General features: G+C 43.1%; 1 protein-coding gene and 1 pseudogene across 1 annotated transcript; one reads left to right on the forward strand and one right to left on the reverse strand.

The window, feature by feature from the left end:
* Window positions 1–13,336, reverse strand: part of LOC143398906 (major prion protein-like) — a 37,553-nt pseudogene extending 24,217 nt beyond the window's left edge.
* Window positions 13,337–13,502: 166 nt separating this feature from the next.
* Cldn5 (claudin 5) lies at window positions 13,503–15,025 on the forward strand. Its single transcript, XM_076866943.1, has one exon. It carries the CDS (start codon window positions 13,724–13,726, stop codon window positions 14,378–14,380), a length of 657 nt encoding a protein of 218 aa, XP_076723058.1. The 5' UTR covers window positions 13,503–13,723; the 3' UTR covers window positions 14,381–15,025.

Genomic DNA, 15,025 nt, shown 5'->3' on the forward strand with positions numbered 1-15,025 from the left:
TTAAAATTTTTTAAAAAATTTCTTTAAATATATTTTTTAAATTTTTATTTTTTAAATCTTAAATTTTTTTCTTGATACTGAGCATGAAACCCAGGAGTACTTTACCACTGAACTACACTCCCAGCCCTTTTTTATTTTTTATTTTGAGACAGAGCCTTGCAAAATTGTTGAGGCCAGCCTTGAATGATCCTCTTGCCTCAGTTTCTTGAATCACTGGGATTTCAGGCTTGCACCACCATTCTGGCTCCAAGTGCCTTAATTTTTTAAGATTATTCAAATTATTTATTTCACAATATGGTAATTTGTGTTTTCGAGGAAATGTCCCATTTTGTCAGAGTTGTCAAAAGTGTGTGTGCATTGTTGTTCATAGTATCCCCTTATTATTATTATTTTTTTCATTATTTTTATTGGGTTTTTTTTGTAGTTATATATAACATTAGGATTCATTTTGGCATAATTATAAAAGCATGGAATGTAATTTGCTCTAATTCAATCCCCAGTACTTCCCCTTTTGCTCCCCACCTCCCTCCCCTGGTTCCCTTCCCCTACTCTACTGATCTTTATGCTATTTACTTTTAGTTTTTTTTTTTTTTTTAAATAGTTTGTGTCTTGTGGATGTACATGATGGTGAGATTCACTGTGGTATGTTCAGAGTTTGTGGTGACATCTCATTTAATTCTTAATTTTGGTAATTTGTATCTTCTTTCTTTTTATTTTTGTTAGTATTGCTAGAGGATTGCCAATTTTACTGATCCTTACAGAACTAGGTTTTTATTTTGTTAATTTCTGTCGTTTTTCTATCTTCAATTTCATTGATTTCTGCTTTTTATTATTTCCTGCCTTCCACTTGTTTTGTATTTATTTGATCTTCTTCTATGGCTTTTTTTTTAAGAGAGAGAGAGAGAGAGAGAGAGAGAATTTTTTAATATTTATTTTTCAGTTTTCGGTGGACACAACATCTTTATTTTATTTTATGTGGTGCTGAGGATGGAACCCAGCACCCCTTGCATGCCAGGCGAGCGCTTTTAGCCACATCCCAGCCCTTCTATGGCTTCTTTAGGCAAGAACTGAGAGTAATAGTTGGAGGTTCTTGTGTAAACATCTAATGCTGTAAATTTATTTCTCAACATTGTTGTGTCCCACATATTTTGATATGTGGCATTGTCAATTTTTTTTTCAGTTCAATATATCAATTAACCTCCTTTAAAGACTTCCACTTTGACCCATGTCTTATTTAGAAGTATAATGTTTAGCTCCCAAATTTTTGACATTTTTTGTTATCTTTATGTTATTGATGTGCAGTTTGATTCCATCATGGTCATAAAACTATACCATTAAATTCCTTTCACAATTATTGAGAGACTTGTTCTATTCTACCCTTGCTCTTTTTCAAAACAATTCATATGTATCTCATATATCATAGAGTTTACCCATATGAAGTATATAAATCAGTATATTTAGCTTAGTATATTTCTTTTGAATATCTATCTAGAAGTGGAATTGCTAGATTATATAGAAATTCTATGTTGTTTAACATTTTGAGAAACTGCCAGACTATTTTCCAAAGTAGTCCCACAATTTTATGTTCCCACAAGTAATTTTCAAGGGTCTCCACCACTCCTCACCAATGCTCCTTATTTTGTTTTTTTAGATAATAGCCATTGTAATGGGTGTAAAGTTGTATCTCATCGTGGTTTTAATATGCATTTCCCTTGTGGATAGTGATTTTGAGCTTCTTTTCAGGTGTTTATTGATCATTTGTATTTTTCCAAAGAGAACTTTTTATTCAGATTGTCTGATCATTTTAAAGTTTGGGTTTTTAAAATTAAATAATGAATTTTTCATATATTCTAGATACAAATTCCTCAACATAATATATGATTGCAAATATTTTCTCCTGTTCTATGGATTGTCTTTTTACTTTCATTATATATACACTTTTAAGCACGAAACTTTTTAATTTTGATGAAAACCAGTTGGTGTCATATCTAAGAAAGCATTACCCAACCCAAGAACACAAAGATAGACTCTTCATCTTTTAAAAAATATTTTGTATAACTTTATTTTATTTATTCTTTATGGGGTGCTGAGGATCGAACCCAGTGCCTCACCCATGCTAGGCAAGCGCCAAAGCCCCAGCCCCAGGACTCTTCATCTTCAAGACATAAATGATAATCTCCCCTACTCCAGGGACTGGGGATTGAACCCAGGACCTCATGCATGCTAGGCAAGTGGTCTACCACTGAGCTACATATACTCTACCCCTAATGACATGGATATTAGACCTTTGGTTATAATCCCACATGTCCCTGAGGCTCTTGTCATTTTCCCTCTAATTCATTTTCTCTCTCTTGTTAAATTGGGGTAATTCTATTACTCTGTCTTCAAATGAACTGACACATTCTTCCATTCCTTTCCTGTTGCTGTTGAGCCCATCCATTGACTTGTTAATTTAGTTGTTATTTGTTCTGGTTCTAAAATTTTCATTTGGTTCTTCATTTTATCTTTTATTTTTTGCTGAAACTTTCTTTTTTTTTTTTTCATTTGTTTTGAGCTCATTAAAGCATTTTTATCATGGCTATTTGATAACCCTGATGTTTGTATCATGTCCATTTTGGTCTGTTTACTTGTTTTCATATTAATACTTTGGTTATTATAAGACTCTGGATCTTATTTAATTCTCGTATTTTAGCAGGTTTCCTCTGACACTGTCCTGATAGGTTAAAGAGGACATTTTAATATTAGATGGTGGTGGAATTCCAGATTCTCCACCTGGCTACATTGACATCTGGGAGTAAGGAGATCCACGTTACTGCTAAGTGTGCCTGGGAGTTCATGTTCCTTACGAAGCCTCCACTTATACTACTCTGGCTGGTGTTAGTGTGTGAAATTTTTGTGTGACTGGCTTGTTAAACGCATGCTAGGTTAGGGGTTTGTGCATACCTCTGGGAAGAGGTGAAAGACCTCACTCTTCACTAGGTTTCTCTGACATTACCCTAGCAAAGACCTAGTAAGACCACAGGTTAGGAATGGAAGCCCAGGCTCCCTATGTGGTCTCCACTGACACTGTGGTGAGAGAGGGATACCTGTTACCACACAGTACCCTCTTGGCCTCCTCTGACTACCACCCTGGCAAGAGTGAAAGTCCAGAAGTCCAGGCTCCCCATTGTAGGTGAGAGTGGGTTTGGGGCTACAGGTTGAGTTGTTGTTGTTTTTGAATAGTAGTTTGACTTAGGTAAAATGGTTATTGTTTAAAAGTTTTCTTTTCTTTTCTTTCTTTTTTTTTTTTTTTTTTTGGTGGTGCTGGGGATTGAAACCAGGGCCTTGTGCATGCCAGGCAAGCACTCTACTGAGCTATATCCCCAGCCCCAAAAGTCTTATGTCTTTCTAGGCTGCCTTTTTTTTTTTTTTTTTTTCTGATTCTTTTGCTAAAAGGAATAAGCTTCTTTTGGGACTTTTTTGTCCACACCCATTCATATTTCTGGGTATCCAATTCCTCTAATATACAGCCTGGATTATACAAGTTAAGAAGAAAACCAGGGAACTCATCACTACTTCATCCTTGGGTCTCAAAGTCCCTAGTTGGTCTGCCTTAGTCTAACATTTAGAATCTCCTTATGTTTACTTTATTTATAATGTCCTGGATTTTTTTGTGAAAGGAATAAGAGAAAGTATGTTTATTCATCTTCCAAGAAGCAAAGGCCTATTTTGCCTTCATTTTTGAAAGATTTTTTTTTTTGTAGGTATAGAATTTGTTTGCCAGATTTTTTTTCCCTTGCAATACTTTAAAGTATTGCAATGCTGTGTTCTTATTTGCATTATTTTGGATGAGAAATCTTGCCAGCCTTATCTTTGTTCCTCTGTACATAGTGTATTTTTTTTCCCTTGATGGTTTTTTAAGATGTTCTTTCTAGGAACTGGAGGCACAGCTGAGTGGGAGAACACATGCTTAGTATGCATGAGGCCCTGTATTCTAGCCCAATACACATATACACATACACACACAAATTCTCCTTAGCACTAATTGTTTTCAATGCTGTTTTGATATTATTGATTTATCTTAATTGGTCCATAAAGTGGAATTAACTTTAACATGTTCATACGTGCACATGACATAGTTTTATTAATTTTACCTTGCTATTTTTCTTCTTTCCCATTCCTCTTCCCTTATCCTTATTCCCCTTCCACTACTTCACTGTTCTCCATTCAATTTTCATGAGAATCCACCCCCTTTTTAAAATTCCTTATTTCCCTATAGCTTCTACATGTAGAACTTTCCACCCTTGACTTTCTTGAATATGGCTTATTTTACCCAGCATGATATTCTCTAAATTTCATCCATTTATTATCAAATTACATAATTTCATTCTTCTTTATATCTAAGTAAAACCCCATCATGCATACATACCACATTTTCTTATCCAATCATATGTTGACACCTAGGCTGGTTCCATAACTTGGTTATTGTGAATTGAGCTGCGATAAACAATGCTGATGGCCATGTCACTATACTATACTGATTTTAGTTCTTTTGGATAAATACTGAGGAGTGAGACAACTGGGTCTTATGGTGGTTCCATTTCTAGTCTTTGGAAGAATCTTCATGCTGCTTTCCAAAGTAGTGTACCAAGTTGCAGTTCTACCAGCAATGTATGATTATATGTTTTCCCTCACCTTCTCTCCAGCATTTATTGTTATTTGTATTTTTGACGACTGCCATTCTAAGTATATATTTTATCTCATTCTAAGGAATGAGATAAAACCTCAGTGTAGTTTTTTTGTACCAAGGATGCTCAACCACTGAGCCATATTCCCAGCCCTTTTTAAAAAAATAATTTTAATGTTTTTATTTGGAGACAGGATCTCACTAAGTTGCTCAGGGCTTCGCTAAATTACTGAGGCTGGCTTTGAACCTGCTTCAACTTCCCAAATTGCTGGGATTAGAGGCATGTGCTACCACACCTGGCTCAGTGTAGTTTTAATTTGCATTTCCCTGATTGCTAAGGATGTTGAACATTTTTAAGTGTATTTGTTGGCAATTTGCATTTCTTCTTTTGAGAAATATCTGTTCAGTTCATTCACCCTTTTATTCATTGGGTTATTTGGTTTTTGGTGTTAAGTTTTTTGAATTCTATATATATTCTGGATATTAATCTATTGTTGGAAGAGGTTTTTGGCTTTTGGTGTTTTTTTTTTTTTTTTCCTGTTCTATAGGCTCTTTTCATTCTTCTACTGTGCAGAAACTCTTTAATTTGAAGTCATTCCACTTGATTATTAATTTTTTTATTTCTTGGGCTTTAGGAGTCTTGTTACTGAAGTTGGTGTCTGTGCCAATATATTGGAGTGTTTGTTGATCCTACATTTTCTTCTAACAGTATAACAGTAGAAGTGTTGCCAGTCTCCTTCCTAGGTCTTGATCCACGCTGAGTTTTTTGTTCAGGGTGAGAAATAGGGATCCAGTCATATTTTTCTACATGTGGATATCCAAATTTCCTAGCACCATTCGTTAAAAATGGAGTTATTCTTTTCTTCAATGTATGTTTTGGGCACCGTTGTTAAGAATCAGATGACTGTTTATCCATGTCTGTGTCTTCTATTCTATTGGCCTTCCTGTCTATATTTTATACCAACACCATGTTATTTTTATTACTGTAGCTCTGTAGTATAATTTGACATCAGGCATTGTAATGCCACTAGAATTACTCTTATTGCCCAGTATTGCTTTGGCTATTATAGGTCCTTTATCTTTGCATAAATTTTTGTTATTTATTTTTTCTTGTTCCATGAAGAATGTCATTGGTATTTTGATGAGAATTATATTGAATCTGTATACCTGTGGCACTAATTTCAAGTAATTTTGATTATGATACACTTTGGTATCATTTTCATATTTCTTGTGTTTGGGATTGGATATGTGGGTTTTATAGTTCTCATCAAATTTGCAAAATTTTAATTAGTGCTTCTTCAAGTATTATTTCTGCTATTCCTTTTTACACTTTTGGGGACTCTAATTATATTAATGTCTTTGAAGTTGTCTCACAGCTTGCTGATACTATACTCTTTTTTTGTTTTGTTTTCCTCTGCATGTTCCAGTTTAAATTGTTTCTATTTTTATGTTTTCAAGTTCACAAATCATGTCTTTTGCAAACTCTGTTACTAATCCCATCCATCTTTGTCAAAATTGGAAGCCCTCCTTGACATGAGAATAGGCAGAAGAAAACTAAAAAAAAATATAGCTAATTTTTCTTTTCTTGATCTGGAAGAACTTTTTGGTGGCTAAAAAATAAAGCTAAAAACCATACAGGGAAGCCTTTATAGATTGAAATATTTTTTTTAAAAATTACATTTCTATGATATCTTGAAAAGATTGTAAATAGAGGAGCTGGGTGTGGTAGCACATGCCTGTAATCCCAGTGGCTTGGGAGGCTGAGGCAGGAGGATTGTAAGTTCAAAGCCAGCCTTAGCAATTTAGCGAGAACATGTCTCAAAATTTTTTTTTTTTTTTTTTTTTTTTTGTACCAGGGAGTGAATTCAGGGGCATTTGACCACTGAGCCACATCCCCAGCCCTTTTATTTTATTTTATTTTATATTTATTTTTTAGTTTTTGGCGGACACTTCATCTTTCTTTGTATGTGGTGCTGAGGATTGAACCCGGGCCGCACGCATGCCAGGCGAGCACGCTACAGCTTGAGCCACATCCCCAGCCTACATGTCTCAAAATTTAAAAAAAAAATTGAAAAAGGGATAGGGATGAGTCTCAGTGGTTGAGTGCTTCTGGGTTCAATCACCAGTATAAAACAAAACAAATGGCAAATGATATCTGCCATATATGAGAATAAGTTAATATTTCTAATATGCAAAGTAAAGAAAGCACACACTCAGTATGTAGACACACAGACAATTCATCTGAGAGGAAATAAAATGACCAATATAAATTAGAAAAAATTAACCTCATCACTATTCAAAAAACATAAATTAAAAAATAGAATTTTGGGCTGGGGATGTGGCTCAAGCGGTAGTGCGCTCGCCTGGCATGCGTGCGGCCCGGGTTCGATCCTCAGCACCACATACAAACAAAGATGTTGTGTCCGCCGAAAACTGAAAAATAAATATTAAAAATTCTCTCTCTCTCTCTCTCCCCCTCTCTCACTCTCTCTTTAAAAAAAAATAAAAAATAGAATTTTTTTTCCCTCCAATTTAACACTGTGGGTACCTAATGCTGGTGATAGTGAAAAAGTACAGTCAGATGAGGAGTCTCAGTGATACTGCTTGCTGGGTATGATCCAGAATTCTATCAGGAATTTTTGAAAATCATCCAAAATACCAAGGTTTATGAATAATGGTACTCATAACGGTATTATTTATAATACAAAAATTATCACTTATAAAACTATGGTTGCTAGTTTAGTCAGTTTTATATCACTGTAACCAAAATACCTGACAAGAACAAATTAGAGGAAGAAAAGTGTTTGGGGGAATTACAGTTTCAGAGGTCTCTGTCCATAGATGTCCATTGCTCTGGGCCCAAGGTGAGGCACCATGTTGTGGCAGAAAGACCCAGGAGGGAAGCTTCTCAGTTTATGGTGAGGTCAGAAAGTGAGGGAGGGTGGGTGGGGGGATGGGGAGAGGGAGAGAGAGGAAGAGAGAGGGAGAGAGAGGGAGAGAGAGGGAGAGAGAGGGAGAGAGAGGGAGAGAGAGGGAGAGAGAGGGAGAGAGAGAGAGAGAGAGAGAGAGAGAGAGAGAGAGAGAGAGAGAGAGAAGGAGGAAGGAGCCACAGGAAGATGCGCCTTTCAGGATATACTTCCAGTGACCCACCTTCCCTAGTTATGCCCCACATGCCTATGATTACCACCAAGTCAGTCATTGGTTAGGTTATAGCTCTAATTATCTAATCATCTTACCTCTGAATAGTCCTGAATTAACAGAAGATTTTTTGGGGACACCTCATATGGAAACCATAACACCTGCATAATTATCAAAATACAGTAATTCCTTTGGATCTATGGGTTCCACATCCATAGGTTCAATCAATCACAGATAAAAATATTAGGAAAAAAATTTCAGTCAGAACATGTAAAGACTAATTTTCTTGTCATTATTCTCTAAATATATTGGCATTTACAATATATTTATCATATAGAATCTAGAGATGATTTAAAGTATACAGGAGGATGCACACAGGTTATATGAAGTATAATATAATTATTATATTATATATAATAATTATATATAATAATTATATATAATTATATATAATTATTACAATATTTATGAAACTTTATACTACTTATTACATTATTACACTATTTAACATAAAATATTAAATCATTTGTGGATTTGGTATCTGAGGGGTGGGAGGGGGTATTCTAGAAACAACTGCCACAGATACTGAGGGGCAAGTATATAGAACCCCTAACATCAGTTCATGGTCCATCTTGAGCCAGGAAGAACTTTCCACTAAGCCCCCTTCACAACCCTTTGATGTTTAGCCCTTTATCATCTCCACTTTACAGAACTTCAGAACAAATTGCCCATGTTCATACCCCACCTGTGAGTGGCAGAGACTGATTCCATCCTGATCTGCTGGAAACAAACAATCATGAGGGTGTTTTTAACAGAGTAGGGAAGAGTTTGCAATATGATGCCAAGTGACAAAGGAGAATCTACCATGACTCCAAGATTTTAAGAAGAATATGAAATTGTTGCAAAATACAGCATGCAGAGAAGGAAGGTGAAGAGAGGCTACAGGAGTGCTGCAGGTGTGAGAAGTGAAGGGACTGGAGGCCAGCTTCCAAGCCCTGGAGCACCACTTCCACTTTACCATGACCTCAGTTGGGAGATCCTGCAGGGAGGCCCTGGACCAAGCAGAGACCAACATCTGGTGTGGTCCCTAAAAGGGTAAGAGATCTGCTGGACTTGGCAGCTCTGTCAGCTAGAGCACTCTGTCCCCCATTTACCTACCCACTGAGGAAGTTAAAGTACGGTGACCTCTGATTTTGACAAACAGCTAGTGGTACCAACCTTGAGAGAAGGGTCTGGGCTCAGATGAGCTTAAAATCAAAGGAGCCAGCTGGTTGTGGTGGCACACAAATTCCATCAGCTTGGGAGGCTGAGGCAGGAGAATTGAAAGTCCAAAGTCTGCCTCAGCAACTTAACAAGGCTCTAAGCAACTCAGAGAGACCCTGTCTCTAAATAAAATACAAAAATGGGGGCTGGGGATGTGGCTCAGAGATTAAGCACCCCTGGGTTCAATCCCTGGTACCCTCCCCCAGAAAAAAAGAAAGAAAGAAATCAAGGGAGGTGGGTGGGGGTGATTCTTACCACCTGGAGGGCTCTCAGAAATGGCAGGGGAGGTCTGGGGGATTGGCATCAGCCTCTCCTGCAACTTCATAAACTCCACAGATGACTTCATTATCAATGGGGAAACTAAGGCACAGAGAGACCAGGTCACTAGACTAGAAATTTGACTGCTTGTAAGAGTGAATCTGACTCCATGTCTGCTGTTGGCCACAGAAAATAACAATATCAACAACTGAGGCTGGGTACCCACTCAGGGTGCTCCTCATAGCTTTGCAGGTAATTGTGTCCTCCCACACAGGACACTTCAGGCACCCAGCCCAATTGTCAGTGACTCAGGAGGTCCCGAGCTTTTATCCTCAGGCCTGCAGGAGCAGTGGCTCTTGCCAAGAAAGCGTTTCAGGCAGCACTCTGTGTTTAGAGATTCTGTAAACATCTGCTGAATTGGAGGGAAATATCCTTAACTGTTTCAAAGCCAAAAGATAGAATACTGTTTTTCACTTCCCCTGAAATGAAATCTGTTAACTGGGACTTCCAAAAACTCAATCCTCAGGAACTTGAAGCCTAAACTTAGATTGTCCTTGGAAGGTCAAAGGATCCCTATGGGGCAGGGTCAGCCAGCAGCTGCTCAAGATAAACTTTGCTTTTCTGCAGACTCAGGTCTTTCTCTCACACAATTAATGAGATCCTGTGGCACTTCCCCTGGGAGAGCAGAACAATAGCTGTGAAAGAGCAGGTGGCCTTGGCCAGGCTTGCCTTAGAATCCCCTCACCAGAGATCAGGATTCATATCCCTGAACAGCCCTGGGCACCTTCTGACTTTGGCCTGTAAGGCCCTGTCCCACCTCAGCACTCTGGCCACTCCTGCCTCCTTCTGCTCCCCACCCCCTTAACTGATGCAGCGCACTACCCCAGGGCTCTGGGGAGGGCTTCTGGGGATTGAACCCAGGACTTTATGCATGGTAGGTGAGCTACACCCCAGCCCAAAATGCACCCAAGCATTTTTAAGATCTTGCACCAGCACTTCCTTCTGTTCTGCTGGAAACTTCTTTCTGGGACTGCTGAAACTTCTTTCTTTCTTCTGAGAGGCCTTTACTGATCTGTTTCCTAACCAGTTAGTGGTTTATCGTCAGTTCCTTCAGCTTTTGTGCTGTGTGCTCTGGCAGAGAAAGTGCCAGGCACACAGTAGTTGTTCAGCTCCTCAATGAGAGGAAGGAATGGTGGGTATGTCCTGGTGATTTGAACTGTGCCACTGGAGGCAATCCTTGATCTGGAGATAGGTTTAAAGAGAGTAGAATCAACCCTGGATGCCATCTCTAGGCCTCTGCAGTGGCTCTGGTTTTACTGCAGGTCAGGACCATGACCAACATGTGGAGCCTGAGGTTCTACACCAGAGAGACATGAGCTCACTAGGGCCTTCTGGGGTGCCAGAATGGGGATGGTCCCAAAGTAGTGGAGAGAGGGAGAATAGTAGATAGCCCAAGGGAGAGCCTTGGGCTGGTTGAAGTCTCAAGCTAGCTGGAGGAGCAGCAGGCAGCCTCCTACCTGGAACTGATGCATGAAGATGACCACCCTACTGAGGATTAAGTGGAAGAAAATGCACTGTAGACAGGAGGGATCATGGATGCCAGACAGACCAGTTTGAGACTTAGAGGAAGGTGAGTCTTGTTGGAGCATGAAGTGTGTGCTCAGAGCCACACGGAGCCTGGCAGCTAAGCTGGCAGGGATATACTCTCCTGCATATGATCCAGGAGAGGGGCCTGACAGGGTAGAACAGCTGGGCAAGGGTGAACCCTGTGTGACCTAAAAAGGCTGCAGTAGTTGTCCCAAGAAGATGGTAGCATTGAAGGTGGTGGGAAGGCTAGCGAGGTCCCTGAATTGGGCCAAGGGGAAGCAGGACTGAGAGTATGGGCCCCTATAGTGGACAGGGAAGGGGACATCTAGGAGGACCTACAAAAAAGGGAGTAGTCCACAGGTCTGCAGAAGGAAGAAAGTACCAAGTTACAGAGTGGTTGGGAGGAGGTATCCCACTTTGCAGGGAAAAACTGGATGGAGACAAGTGAGGATGACAGATATTGTGGTTTAGACATTAGGTGTCCCCCAAAAAGCTCTTGTGTAAGACAATATAAGAAAGCTTAGGAGTGAAATGATTGGGTTATGAGAATCTTAACCCAATCAGTATTAATCCACTCTAGGGATTAACTGGATGTTAACTGTAGGCAGGTAAGGGCTAAAGGAGGTGGTTCCCTGGGGGCATGCCTCTGGGATATATATTTTGTATTGGTTGAGCAGAGCTATTCCAGCTGCTTTCTACCACCACACCCTTCCACCATGATATTCTGCCTCACCTCAGCCCCAAGGAATGGAGTTGGTCATCTAAGGGCTAAGATTACTGAAACTGTGAGCCCTAAAATAAACTCTTCCTCTTCTAAAACTGTTCTTCTCTTGGTCACAGCAGTGAAAAAGCTGACTAAAACCACAGCCCCCACCCCCATTCCAAGGCCCAGAAAATTTGCCTTCAGAACCTCCCCAGATGGGATGAACCAGGCACTGGTCTTATCTCATTTACTCCATTCAGAGCCACCTTTTTTTTTTTTTTTTTTTTGAGAACTTTTAAATATTTATTTTTTATTTTATTTTATTTTTTTCCCAGCAGACACAACATCTTTGTTTGTATGTGGTGCTGACGTTCCAACACGGGCCCCACGAAAGCCAGGCAAGCGCCATACCTCTTGAGCCAAATCCCCAGCCCTCAGAGCCACCTTAAGAGAAGGAATCTGGGCCCTGGGAGGGAGAGAGATCTATCAAAACCCCCATGTCTGTGATTGGCATCAACAATATCATCCCTTCTCTGTGGAGGGCCTGAGCACTTTGGACCAGAGAAAAAAAATGTATCCTGCAGTCTCAGTCCAGGGCTGGCAGTCCAGACTTGGTTGAAAATAAAGGAGCCTTCAGGGAATTGGGAGGGACTGCTGGAAAGGGGCTGGTGCCCCCATGGGTTTGTGGGCTGTGGGGTCTGGTGCCCCCACCTGAGCCTCAGGGGGCTCAATGTGTCCACCCCAGTGGACCTTTCAAGAAATGGCTGGGCCATTGTGCAGAAGAATGCCCGGAAATCCCGCACCTCCCTCCTCCAGCGAGGATGGGGGCTCTTCCTCCTGGTCAGGAAACTCCAAGTTGGCTTCCGGAAGGTGGCCTGGGGGCTGGGGTGGCAGGGCATCACCGACACTAGTGGGAGGGCAGGACACAGGCCTTTTGTGTCCCTTTGTTTCTTCTGTTCAAGGACCGGGAGTAGGCTGCCCAGCATGGGGCCACTGATGCCCGTGGGAGCACAGCCTATATGCTGGGTAACTGAGGAACACTGGAGACTTCCTGAAGTGGTGTTGCCTGAGCTGGGCCTCAAAGGATGGGGGATGGGCATCATCACGGGAAAAGGAATAGCCAGGCAAAAGTTGAGGGCTATGGAAGCTCCCCTCCCTCACAGGAGTAAAGTGGGGTTGTTCAGGAAAGTCCGTTGTGCCGCCCACTTTGGGATAGAGCCTGAGGCTCCAGGGAGGCAGTAAATCATGAAGGTGGTGGTGTTGGGCAGGACTTTGAATTTGGGATCCTGGGACCGATCACTATAGCTCTGCCTCGGACTCAGAGATGCACTGGAGAATGAGAGTGCAGAAAACGCGCCTAGTTTGGACTACAGGGCAGACTCTGGAGGCAGACCTAGGTGTCTCACCTGAGAGAAGAGAAGGACCTGTGACACCGCCCTCCCCCTGCACCAGGCCTCTTCGCGGTGGTGTTGGGATAGGAGGCTCCTGCAGACCTTGGTCGGGGATGAATGCAGCTGGTCCGGGTGGGAAGGACCATCAGAGTTCGAGATGTAGGCGTGGTACTGTACAGGCTGGAGGTTATATATCTCTTAAAGTGGCAGGTCCGGGACATGCAAGAGGTGGTTCGCTCCAGACCATCCCAGAATGCGCCCTACCGAGACTAGGACAACAGCAGGGTTGGGGCTCTGAGGTAGGGGCTGGGCCGAAAGCGGCCGGGGCATCGTCGGCTACCCTCAAGCGCAATTGTTCACTAACTCCAGCTGGCGGGGCGGGGGGTGAGGGGGTGGGGGTGGGGTTAAGGGAAGCCTGGGATTGGTTGCGGGCTGATGGCCAGCGAATGGATTGGCTGCTGTGGTCTGTGAGTTTGGGTCCAGGAAGCAGAGTCCGCCCCCCGAGACTTCAAAAGGTGGGCCCCAAGAGGCTCCAGCAGAGTTGAGGCAGTGCCGCAGGCCCGCAGGGTAAGCAGACTGCTAGTGGTGAGGTGGCTGAGTGGGCGCAAACGAACCAGGGTACCAGGGTGGGCGCAGGGCGCCGAGTCGCATCGCCAAAGTAGTGAGGCTCACTCCGGGAGCCCCAGGGGCCAGAACGCGCGCACCTCACCTCCAGACATGGGGTCGGCAGCGTTAGAAATTTTGGGTCTGGTGCTGTGCCTAGTGGGCTGGGTAGGCCTGATCCTGGCATGCGGACTGCCCATGTGGCAGGTGACCGCCTTCCTGGACCACAACATCGTGACAGCGCAGACCACATGGAAGGGGCTGTGGATGTCATGCGTGGTGCAGAGCACAGGACACATGCAGTGCAAGGTGTATGAGTCTGTGCTGGCACTGAGCACCGAGGTGCAGGCGGCGAGGGCGCTCACTGTCGGCGCGGTGCTACTGGCGCTGGTTGCGCTCTTCGTAAGCCTGGCGGGCGCACAGTGCACTACCTGTGTGGCCCCAGGCCCAGCTAAAGCCCGCGTGGCTCTCACAGGTGGCGTGCTTTATGCGCTGTGCGGGCTGCTGGCACTCGTGCCACTCTGCTGGTTCGCCAACATCGTAGTCCGTGAGTTCTACGACCCGGCGGTGCCAGTGTCACAGAAATATGAGCTGGGTGCAGCCTTGTACATCGGGTGGGCGGCCTCTGCTTTGCTCATGTGCGGTGGCGGCCTGGTGTGCTGCGGAGCCTGGGTCTGCGCTGGCCGCCCGGACCTCAGCTTTCCAGTCAAGTATTCTGCGCCACGGCGGCCGACGGCCAGCGGTGACTACGACAAGAAGAACTACGTCTGAAGGCGCAGGGTACAGCGGTGTCCCTGAGCCAAGCGAGCGAACGGAAGGACCAGACGGAAGCGCAACGCACGGACGGCGGCCGCCATAGGGTTGAGACACGCACAGATCGTGGAACATCTGGCTCTGCGTACTGATAGGACCTGCCAGGGTCTGAACCCCGTTCTCTGTGACCTCCACCAACCAAGCTCTGGCCCTCGCCCTGTACTAAACAGACGAAGCGTACTTGTGAGGACTTTATAGTTTTATTTTCCACGCGCTGAGGTGACTATGACGTGGGTAGGACTCTTGGATTCCTTCGGCCGAGTGGGCACTGCAGATGCCAATTCCTTCCCGACCCTGGGTGGGTGGGTGGGGTCTTGCATGCTGCCTTAGTTCCCTGCAGCTCTGACTGAATTCGTTAGAGCAGAGCCCACAGTCCCAAATCTGGGCTGCTGAAGGGCTGTGTAAAAAACAGCCTTTTTTCTCGGCGCTTGGGCTCAAGGGACCGGGGGACTTGGCTTGGACCTCCCTGTCTCACACCCATCATTCTCCCCACCACAGGCGAGGCTTGTAGGCACCAGAACATGAGCTGGGGCACTGCCCTCTTTGCAGCTGGGGTGGGGGTCGGGAGGTTAAGAATTTGCTTAGTAAATGGTTTTAACATTT

Source organism: Callospermophilus lateralis, chromosome 1, assembly GCF_048772815.1.
Source record: "Callospermophilus lateralis isolate mCalLat2 chromosome 1, mCalLat2.hap1, whole genome shotgun sequence".
Taxonomy (NCBI): Eukaryota; Metazoa; Chordata; class Mammalia; order Rodentia; family Sciuridae; genus Callospermophilus; species Callospermophilus lateralis.

Coding starts and splice junctions, on each gene's coding strand:
- Cldn5 (XM_076866943.1), top strand. CDS start 13,724: ATGGGGTCGGCAGCGTTAGAAATTTTGGGTCTGGTGCTGTGCCTAGTG.